General features: G+C 43.6%; 1 protein-coding gene and 1 non-coding gene across 4 annotated transcripts; both read right to left on the minus strand.

Annotated features, from left to right (window-relative positions):
• Positions 1–1,269: 1,269 nt before the first annotated feature.
• On the minus strand, positions 1,270–7,414 carry LOC110490190 (solute carrier family 25 member 3). Of its 3 annotated transcripts, none has more exons than XM_021563425.3 (8): positions 7,358–7,414; positions 6,750–6,886; positions 4,492–4,622; positions 3,939–4,118; positions 3,522–3,703; positions 2,642–2,814; positions 2,157–2,267; positions 1,270–1,755 (listed from the first exon to the last, which is right to left on the minus strand). In XM_021563425.3, the coding sequence occupies exons 2-8, from the start codon at positions 6,868–6,870 to the stop codon at positions 1,595–1,597; spliced, it is 1,059 nt and encodes a 352-aa protein (XP_021419100.1). In that variant the 5' UTR covers positions 6,871–6,886; positions 7,358–7,414; the 3' UTR covers positions 1,270–1,594. The 3 variants fall into 3 exon arrangements, with proteins under 3 accessions (XP_021419100.1, XP_021419101.1, XP_090056408.1); XM_021563426.3 differs by lacking the exon at positions 4,492–4,622 and adding an exon at positions 5,612–5,736; XM_090200282.1 differs by having other exon boundaries at positions 4,492–5,736.
• LOC118938972 (small nucleolar RNA SNORA53) lies at positions 3,035–3,273 on the minus strand. The gene has a single exon (XR_005036366.2). It is a non-coding gene; the product is annotated as a small nucleolar RNA SNORA53 (small nucleolar RNA).
• Positions 7,415–11,102: the final 3,688 nt, after the last annotated feature.

Consider the following 11,102-nt stretch of genomic DNA (forward strand, 5'->3'; position numbering starts at 1 on the left):
TGCACCTGTTTCTATTTCTGAGGGTAGAGCTCCACATAATACCCACAAAACCTAGCGGTCAAACAAGGAAATGATTCGTGTCATTTTTTCTACCATTCATTCTTCCCTTAGGGAATTTTAGAAACATGTCAAATAAGGTCTGTTTCATCCTGTAGGCTTACCCTAGCGTGACGTTTTGGTAACCATGTACAGTAAACGTTTCCCGGACAAGATGGCTTTTATCAATATATTCAGCTCTATTTACTCAGATCCAGAAATGCTATTTAGCATCAAAGTAGACATGCAAGACTACAAATCCCTGCAAGCTCCTGCACGTAATTGCTAGCGGACACCTTTGCTAACAGCTATTGTGTCATTTTAAAACTTGCACAAGACAATTCACAGAATTGTCCATTTAAAGAAATGTAGCCAATTTAATTACTACATTTAGCTAACATTAGCTGGTAAATCCAGCGATGCTTACCTTTGCCTCAAATCTAGTCTCGTCCAGATCATGGCATTTATAGTTCTTTATGATAGCAACATTAGCATTTCAATTTGTGTGTGTGTGTGGGGGGGGGGTGGGGGGGTAAATAAATTGACAAGTCACCTTCTCCTAGAGGTTTACACATCTGAACGGTCACTCCAGGGTAAGCCTACACAAAACACAGCCCTTATTGTTTCTAGTTGGACTTTGACGCCACCCTGAAACAGTCAGGCAGCTTAAAATGTGTATTATAAACTGGGTGGTTCAAGCCCTGAATGCTAATTGCCTGACATCCATAGTATATTTAAGCAATAAGGCACGAGGGGGTGTGGTATAAGGCCAATATACCACAGCTAAGGGCTGTTCTTAGGCACGACACATTTCGGAGTGCCTGGACACAGCCCTTAGCCGTGGTATATCAGCCATATACCATAAATCCCAGAGGTGCCTTATTGCTATTATAAACTGGTTACCAGTGTAATTAGACCAGTAAAAACAAATGTCATACCCGTGGTGTAGTCTGATACACCACAGCTGTCAGTCAATCAGCATTCAGGACTCGAACCACCCAGTTTATAACAGACTGTATACAACAGGTAAGACAAAACATGTACTGCTCCAATTGTGCTGGTAACCCATTTATAATAACAATAAGGAACCTTGTGGCCACGGCTAAGGGTTGTTGTATTCTTAGCCGTGGTATATTGGCCATATACCATCCCCCGCGCCTGATTGCTTAAGTACCCCAATACCCAAATTATTTTAATTGCAGTGGAAAACTTCAAGAATTAAAACCGGACATGTTTCAGAGGGAATCATTTATTTAAATAATTATATATCATTTCCACATAACTAATGGACATGATTCAATAAAACCAGACCATGTTTCTACAGTACATATACTCTCATAAACCTCAGTGCAGAGGGGGAACAAACATGGATCCCTCCCTTCCGGTCTCTCTTTCTCTTAAATATACATGGAAGGAACAGCCCTGGGCCTGGAGAGGAGCAGCTGCTTTAGGAACATAAATATAGAAAACAGAGCTGTGTGCTGCAGCCAGGGTGGTGAGGTGTGAGTTGAGAGGGGGGTCCCGGAGATGTCGGGAAGGTGGGCTTTTGTTAATTTTTTTACTCAGTGAGCCCCAGCTTCTTCTTGAGGGACTCTGGCATCTCGGGGGGAGGGGGACGGGGCAGGCGGAAGTAGACCTTCACGGAGTCATAGATGAACCACTGCAGGGCCGTCAGGGTACCGATCATGATGATACGGGCAACCAGGCCCTTCCACACACCTTAAGAGGGGGAGAGAATGGGAGAAGGGATGTTTAGGGGAGGTGTTTGTTGGAAGTGTATAAATAAATTACATCTGCTTTGTTGTTTCTTTGAGCAGGCCAAACACCCAATGTTGGACAGTTACATATGCAAGAGAAAAAAATTAAAAACATAATTCAGTAGACTGACTATACAGCAACAGCACAGGAGCGCCCTCCAGAGGTGGATCTAAGGAGCGTGTTGTTGGAATTGGGAATTAAATAAATCACACCCACCTACCCCCCCTCTCCCAGTAATCAGAGAGGATTTGATTGGATAAAGTAACCCGAGGTACCAAATCAGTTTCACAAATCACATCCGTGATAACTTTGAGGAAGGATGCATTTCCTAAGTAAGACAAGCCCTACGGTTGTCCACTCACCTTTAGGTCCGAGCTTCTTGAGCACTTGGGCAGCAGTGCTGCCACTCTCCTTGTTCAGTACAGACACCACTGAGTCCGCTGGGTGGGACACGATGGCACAGAACACACCAGCTGGAGGGGACAGACAAATGCTCAGCACACAATCCAAAATAGGCCCACTATACCATCAAACAGAAGCCTGGGTCATCTTTGCTAGTCACCAAATGGAAGAAAACTGATTGAAACAGGGAGGGACAACTACCTGTACAAGCACAATAAGAAATGCTTATTTTCATTTTCTGTTGCAAAACATTTTGCTATGGTGTGCACTAATGAATACTTCCCAGGTTTCTCTGGGTAGAAGTTGCAAGTGGGCCCAGATCTAGGATCATATTACGCTTCCCACAATCCTAACCTTAGTTATTACAAGGACAACACAAACCGGACTTTAGGTGAACTACTAGACCTAGGGCCACCTTCATCCTATTTCCTGTGGTACTACTCACCGATGTAGCCGGCAGTGAAGGTGACGATCAGCTGTTCGCCCTTTGTGCACTCAGCGCGGGGTTTGGGCACCACATGTTTGTAGAGCAGCTCCACGGTCCTCTCAAAGCAGGCAAACTTCATCATGGTGTAGGGGATCTGCCTCATCCACAGGGGAACCACACCCTTGTAGAACCTGAGAGAAAGGAAGGGGGGTAGGGAGAGAAAGGAAGAATGTCAGTTCCAAGCAGGCAGATCAGAGTTCTCTCGTTCCCTGTGATCAGAAACCATAGGTGAAAGCATATGGTGGTCACTAACAAGGCACTGACTGTCACCAGACAAGAGTGTAAAAGAAGATGAACAAACTGTTAGACTATCCCAGCGCAAACCTGGAAAATAACATTAGGGTCTATGGGATTGTCCATCCCCCAGCATAGCTGCACTGGTAGGGTCCCACCAGGGAAACTGAGGGTTGCCAGTGCAGCAGAGGTGCTGGGAGGCAGGTAGACTGCTCTCACACACCAATGACTCAAGCACCTCCAACTGTACAGCCAAAAAGCCGTTGAGGGCTTCCAAGCTGGAGCTGCAGCACTCAGAGACAACAGCACCAGCACAGGACTGCCCTCCCTCCAGAGGTGGATCTAAGGAGCGTGTTTGTTTGGTAACCTCACAAATCAGCTATGCAGAGCAAGAATGACTTCTGTAGGCTTACGTTCCATACCAGCCAAGAAACACCCAATTAATGTATTCAAGGCTACAAGTTGTATCAGATTTGTTTCACCTAGTGTAGGAACAAAAGCATACACACGTCGTAACTGTCCATGAGCAGGATTGAATACTTTCCCAGGTTATACAGTCTCCAAAACAAAAACTAATAGACCACCACAAACACAATCTACTCACGCCCATACTCCCTCCTCTGCGAACATCTTGGGAGCACACTGTCTGAGGTTGTTGGCGTAGCCGGGGCAGGTCTGGATACGCACTTTACACGCCTCCATGGGGGCCAGGGCAATATCAGCGAAGAACTCTGCACTGGCAGACGCAGCCAGGTACAGGGATGTCCTCCACAGGTAGGTGTTCTCCTGTTAGATGAGAGGGGGCGAAGTCAGCTGTGGTCCTGTGTAGGCTAGCAACACCAAAGTCACGCAGGGATTAGTCAATGTAAGCACTCATTGTACTGTACTTGGATAAAAGCGCCTGCTAACTAGCATGTAATTTATGATTGTTGGTGGGTGAACGAGTCCCTTTAAAACACTGTAAACCAGGGAATCCAACCGTGTTAGTTTCTACCCACATTGGTTACTACCCCTGACTGACCTCTCCAAGCATGTCGCTGTAGAAAATCTTGAACATCTCATAGAAGCCAAACTTGCAGAGACCCTGCATGGAGTAGCCGATGAATGTAGGGGCCCAGCCCTTAGCCAGCCCTCGGGCTCCATCCTCCTTCAGTGTGAGGGAGAAGCCTTTGCCTATGCTCTTGTACTTGTCAGGGTCCACCTAAGGAAGAAAAAACAATTGGTTAGCAGAGAGTCAAAGGAACAATGGGCTATGGGCTGAAATCTAGGTCATTTTATCTAAGGTTTCAAGGCCATGTTTATAAAAATAAAAAAACTAGCTAGGTTACAGGTTGTGAACTAGGGGGTTATCCAGATTAACATAGTTAATAGACTAGTTATAGCTAGTGATTTATCTAATGTCTGCTAATCTACAGGAATCTTCCACCCAATCACAAATCTAGTTTTCCCACCCAATTTTTTCTTCATCTATTCAAGTGCATAGGAATTAAGGGTACATTTGGGATTGGGCACCTTTCCTTTCAGGAGCTATGGAGGCCTTCACACAGCAGACAGCTACAGGGGGTACCACAAACCTGGATGCGGCACTTGACAAGGTCGAGGGGTACAACAGCTGTGTGTGTGAGGCCGCAGCTCAGGATACCCCCAAAGCCACACAGGGCATAATACTTTGTTGAGCCAAATTCACAGCTCACATCTGCAGAGTCTGCAGCAAAAAAACAAACAATACATGCCCAACATGCAGTCACGACACATGCAACACAGGACAATAATCACCAACAAACATGCCACCATTACATTATAACACACCAGGGAATGAGCCAGTTAAAATTTCACTTGTGAATCAGGGTTCAGGTAAATTCTTTTTCAATTCAGGAAGTTAACTGACATTCCAATTTACCCCAATGCTTCTCTGATACGTTTATTTTAAATTTTAATCAGTTTACAGTGTACTTCCTGAATTGAAACTGACCTCTGCTTGTGATTTTAAATTGATTATTATATACCCAGGATTTATTTAACTCATTTGATGAAGTAATCGTAAAACAGGGTTAAAAATCTGTAAAAATAAAATAAAAATTGAATTCTAACTTGACTCGAAAATGTCTAAAAGGTTTTACAAAAAAAAGAAAATATTGTTGAAGCATGAGCTGTATAGTTAGCTAAAATACATATAGCTTGCATAAATACATGCATCATTTATACTTTAGTCAATTTAAAGCTAGGAATAATTCCATTGAGGTGTAAATTACTTGGGCCTTTGGACTAACTTAATAAAGCTATAGGCTAAATTCTAGCAATGCATAGCTGCACTTTGATCATGTTATAAATAGCAGGGTGACATTTCTGAAAACATTTTCCCATTGTCACTCCTGACCTTTCAGTGACCTACAAGTCCTTCAGCTTTGGATTGAGAAGGGGAATGGTAGCAGGCAGGGAGGTTCAGGAACACTGGTGATTGTGAATCACACACTTACCATGCGATGTGGGTCATTCGAAAACAATTTTTTTTAAATCAGGTGATCAGGTGGGATAAAACGTGAGGTTGAACAATGACAATGATTCCACCACAGCTGCACAAAACCGGGCTGCTCGATACATCCATTCTCCCATGCAAACTAATGCATTTCAGACAACAAAAACATGTTAGCGTGTTGGGTTTTAAGTGGCACCAGGCCACAGGGTTAGACAGACCTGCATTCTGCATTTGACCAGATCGAGGGGCACTAGGGCAGCATGTGTGGTGCCACAGCTGATGATGCCACCAAACCCACAGAGGAGTAAATACTTCCGTGAGCCGAACTCACAGCTGTCTCCCTCTGAAGAAAGAGTCAGGCAATACTTTCAAAATGGGGACTTGATGTTGTTCATCAGAAAAGTGGTAATAAGTAAAAGCAAACTGCATCTTCACTAGGCTAAAGGGCAAATACAAGTGGAGCTTAATTGTGTGTGTCCTGTCCTATGTCGTCTGCATAGGCCTATGTCAAAGGTGCAAAGAGCCATGCACAACATGGAACATTTACTCCCTGTGAGGGCAGACTCTTGTGCAACAGGCAATGTTCTAGCAGAGCAGACTAGCTGTATAACTAATCAACCAACCAGCACCGTATTAAGGCTATAAAAAGAGGACACTGGCCAGCAAGCTCTAAAACTAACCAAAAGCCTGACCCAAATATGTCACCTTTAGAACTAGGCTGGCTAAACCGTAAAAACATTCCATAGAAATGTTTCAAGCGACAATGAAAAACAGCAATAATATTGCAATGTCAGAATATAACTGAGGGGTGGTTGAAGGCCATGCTTTACGTTACAAAAATGATAGCATTTCAAGTGATCCTAAATCTAGACAAAACTTGTCAAACTTATCCGAATTGAGAACCAATTAAATGCCCCCGTCTAGGGGTCAGACGCATATCATTAGCCGGCTGGTGTGCTAGAAAGCAATACACAGACATTCGCCTAACTACTACTTTGCCCTTTTGAGTTAGGGGCCTCTCACCTTAGTTTTAAACAGCGATTGAGGGAAGACATGAATTCAGTTCAGATACCTGCGGCATATTTCAAAGTTTACATTTGCCCTTCCATGTCCTCCATAGACTAGGCCTAGCCTGTCTTTGACATTCCACATTTAATGACAGTGGCTATATATCGTTAAAAGTTTGACCAGCACACAAGTCGTATCTATTAAATAACACATGTTGATATCTATTAAATATCACATTAATAAAATTGGTATCTCGTCTCATCATTGATTCAGTTGGCTGCGTACTTGCTCGCTAGCTACATGCTAACTGTACTTGTTAGCTAGTTAGCATGCAGAACATTGGTTTACCAGCGATTGCTGCGGCAGCGAGGTTGCGGCTCTGTTTGGGCTCCTCGGTTTCTTGGAGGGAGAACAGCGGGGCGTTGAAGGGATTAGCCCGGGACAACTGTGTTAGTGTGGTCGGATACATGATGGCCAAAACCGGGCTGTAGAATAAAAGCGAATGTTAGCAAGCTAGCTCACTACAGTACCTTGCTATAGAAACACGATCAGCAGTAACACAGCTCAGCTGACACTGAGAGCAGGCTAGGAAGGGGGTTGGAATGTCACGTGAATATGTAGCTATAGTTTGACATGCAGATAACATGGAATGGAAATGCAAACCGTATTCCATCATGTTATTGTTGGTGTTAGCTAACGAGCTATTTTGGCTTCTGGCTAGTTAGCTAAATTACGTTAACTAGCTAACTTATTTAGCAAGCTCACTACTACTAGCTAGTGAGCAACTGATTAGCTAGCTTTCCCAAGGTGGAACAGTTGCACAAGACAAGCTAGCAACATAAAACATTCTAAACGTCCTAAACACAGCATTACAGTAAAGACAAGCCTTAATATTCCCTTCTACTGTAACATTTTAAATTGGAATTATGTTAGATATTGCATAATACTCCACTCACTCTCTCCGTGTCTTAAAATGGCGCCTCCACTCCTACTGCAACCGGCGGCTCACAGAGACCGAACGTCCTCGCGATAAATTAATTTGTCCTTCACGGAGAAAAGTGGGAGAGACTTTCTGTGTTCTGTCCTATCGGGGACGATATATGGAATGACAGTACGATCAATCAAAATGTGGGGTCCAATCACGAAACAGGACGTTCCTAAACCTTCAGCGCTATCGTAGAAGTACAACGCTAGAACGCTCTTTAAATTTGGTTTTAGAAGTGACAGTGCCACCAACCACATGGAAGACTAAACAGTTGATACATGATGGAGTGCTGTGTGCCATATAAAGACAGTGAGTGATGGGGAAAGAGAGAGGTAATGTAAACATATGTTTCCCAGGCCAATAAAGTCATTTGAATTGAATTGAGAGGGGGGAGAGGCAGAGAGAGAGAGCGATACAGAGAGAGAGAGAGGTGAGAGTAAGAAGATTACTATGCCTTGGCAGTCAGCCTATTCTTTGCCATGGTATTAATCTTGGCCTGTGGAGCAGGGCAGTCTTCCATCCCTGCAGGTCAACAGTGTCAGTGCAGTCTTGACTTTTGCCGCATTCACGTTCTAGTCAGAACTAGGAAAATGGTTATAGTTATACACATACCACGCTCAACCAGTTAGCAAGTCAGAAATATCAGAATGCCCTAGTTCCGAGTAGCATGTGAAGCTCTTATCAAACCTCTGAATGATTGGACCAGTTTAATAAATATGAAATCAGTGAGCCACAGAGAATGAGAACCACAGAGAATGCCTTCATGCCTCTACCACAACCTATATTTAACAATGATTTGGCAAAGGTCAGTCAGTAGGCAGCTCAACCCTGCTTCTGGCTGACTGTGTGTAGGTGTCTGTGTGAAGTTAAAATTAGCATCAGGGTCCTATATAGAGTGCAATAGGTGAAACTATTCCTGATTTCCACTCTGGGCTAAGTAGAGTGTATTCAGTGGGGCCTGTATTTTATCATTGACACCATTACAAAAAAAAAATTGCCATCAGAATGCATTATAACTGCAGTACACTGACGTATAACTGCAGTTAGAGTGCAGTATAACTGCAGTACAGTATATTGCAAATAACACTATGTTCAAAATAACACTGTTTTTTTTACTGCAGTACTTTTGCAGTGTAAGTGCAGTATAACTGCAGTACACTGCTGTTATTCTGCAATTACTGCGTCCAAAATACCAGTCGACTACAGTCACTGCATTTTCACTGCAGTTTCAAAATGGCAATCTTTTTTTGTAAGGGCAGGCTCAGCTCCCCCTCTGCAGCTAGAAAGTACTGTTGTAAGAAAAATATTGTAGCTATTTTGGAAAGGCTGCTCTAAGGAGTGCCTCAAGGCTCCATCCTCGAACCTCTGCTTTTCATTATTTCCATGCTTCCCCTGAGCCCGATCATCTGCCTCTATGGTTTCAACATCCACTGCTATGCGGATAACTCCCAGATTTACATCCACACCAAACCCGCCTCATCTCTCTACCCCGTCTCTGATCAAATATCAAGGATATGAAAACTGGATGACATCCAATCTACTCAAACTCAACAGTAATAAAACAGGTCATGCTGCTGGCTCCCAAGGCTCTCCTCAAGAAAGTGGGAGACCTCGTAATGTCCATCAATGGCTATTCCATCTGCCCATCATCTGTGGTCAGAAACCTGGGTGTCATTCTGGTCCCACTCTCTCCTTTGAGCCCCACATAAAATATACAGTGCCTTGCGAAAGTATTCGGCCCCCTTGAACTTTGCGACCTTTTGCCACATTTCAGGCTTCAAACATAAAGATATAAAACTGTATTTTTTTGTGAAGAATCAACAACAAGTGGGACACAATAATGAAGTGGAACAACATTTATTGGATATTTTAAACTTTTTTAACAAATCAAAAACTGAAAAATTGGGCGTGCAAAATTATTCAGCCCCCTTAAGTTAATACTTTAACGCCACATTTTGCTGCGATTACAGCTGTAAGTCGCTTGGGGTATGTCTCTATCAGTTTTGCACATCGAGAGACTGAAATTTTTTCCCATTCCTCCTTGCAAAACAGCTCGAGCTCAGTGAGGTTGGATGGAGAGCATTTGTGAACAGCAGTTTTCAGTTCTTTCCACAGATTCTCGATGGGATTCAGGTCTGGACTTTGACTTGGCCATTCTAACACCTGGATATGTTTATTATTGAACCATTCCATTGTAGATTTTGCTTTATGTTTTGGATCATTGTCTTGTTGGAAGACAAATCTCCGTCCCAGTCTCAGGTCTTTTGCAGACTCCATCAGGTTTTCTTCCAGAATGGTCCTGTATTTGGCTCCATCCATCTTCCCATCAATTTTAACCATCTTCCCTGTCCCTGCTGAAGAAAAGCAGGCCCAAACCATGATGCTGCCACCACCATGTTTGACAGTGGGGATGGTGTGTTCAGGGTGATGAGCTGAGTTGCTTTTACGCCAAACATAACGTTTTGCATTGTTGCCAAAAAGTTCAATTTTGGTTTCATCTGACCAGAGCACCTTCTTCCACATGTTTGGTGTGTCTCCCAGGTGGCTTGTGGCAAACTTTAAACAACACTTTTTATGGATATCTGATTGTTGTCCTATGGACAGAGTCTCCCACCTCAGCTGTAGATCTCTGCAGTTCATCCAGAGTGATCATGGGCCTCTTGGCTGCATCTCTGATCAGTCTTCTCCTTGTATGAGCTGAAAGTTTAGAGGGACGGCCAGGTCTTGGTAGATTTGCAGTGGTCTGATACTCCTTCCATTTCAATATTATCGATTGCACAGTGCTCCTTGGGATGTGTAAAGCTTGGGAAATCTTTTTGTATCCAAATCCGGCTTTAAACTTCTTCACAACAGTATCTCGGACCTGCCTGGTGTGTTCCTTGTTCTTCATGATGCTCTCTGCACTTTTAACGGACCTCTGAGTCAATCACATTGCAGGTGCATTTATACAGAGACTTGATTACACACAGGTGGATTGTATTTATCATCATTAGTCATTTAGGTCAACATTGGATCATTCAGAGATCCTCACTGAACTTCTGGAGAGAGTTTGCTGCACTGAAAGTAAAGGGGCTGAATAATTTGCTGCAGAGATGGTTGTCCTTCTGGAAGGTTCTCCCATCTCCACAGAGGAACTCTGGAGCTGTGTCAGAGTGACCATCGGGTTGTTGGTCACCTCCCTGACCAAGGCCCTTCTCCCCCGATTGCTCAGTTTTGGCTGGATGGCCATTCTTCTTCCATTTAAGAATCATGGAGGCCACTGTGTTCTTGGGGACCTTTAATGCTGCAGAAATGTTTTGGTACCGTTCCCTAGAGCTGTGTCTCAACACAATCCTGTCTCGGAGCTCTACAGACAATTCCTTTGACCTTATGGCTTGGTTTTTGCTCCGACATGCACTGTCAACTGTGGGACCTTTATATAGATAGGTGTGTGCCTTTTCAAATCATGTCCAATCAATAGAATTTATCCCAGGTGGACTCCAATCAAGTTGTTGAAACATCTCAAGGATGATCAATGGAAACAGGATGCCTCTGAGCTCAATTTCGAGTCTCATAGCAAAGGGTCTGAATACTTTTATAAATAAGTTATTTTGGTTTTTGCTTTGTCATTGTGTGTAGATTGATGAGGAAAAACATACATTTAATCAATTTTAGAATAAGCCTTGCCCCCTCATACCTTGCCGACCTCCTCCATACACACATGCCTTTCTGCTGCC

The sequence above is a fragment of the Oncorhynchus mykiss genome, chromosome 15, assembly GCF_057628025.1.
Source record: "Oncorhynchus mykiss isolate SJ-2025 chromosome 15, ASM5762802v1, whole genome shotgun sequence".
NCBI classification, from domain to species: domain Eukaryota; kingdom Metazoa; phylum Chordata; class Actinopteri; order Salmoniformes; family Salmonidae; genus Oncorhynchus; species Oncorhynchus mykiss.

Bases quoted from the DNA above. Each gene is read 5' to 3' on its own strand.
- LOC110490190 (XM_021563425.3), bottom strand. From the start codon at position 6,870: ATGTATCCGACCACACTAACACAGTTGTCCCGGGCTAATCCCTTCAAC. The intron at 4,623-6,749 runs GTAAACCAATGT...TTTTTGCTGCAG, and splicing joins CGCTGCCGCAGCAATCGCTG to ACTCTGCAGATGTGAGCTGT. The intron at 3,704-3,938 runs GTCAGTCAGGGG...CTCATCTAACAG, and splicing joins ACAGCGACATGCTTGGAGAG to GAGAACACCTACCTGTGGAG.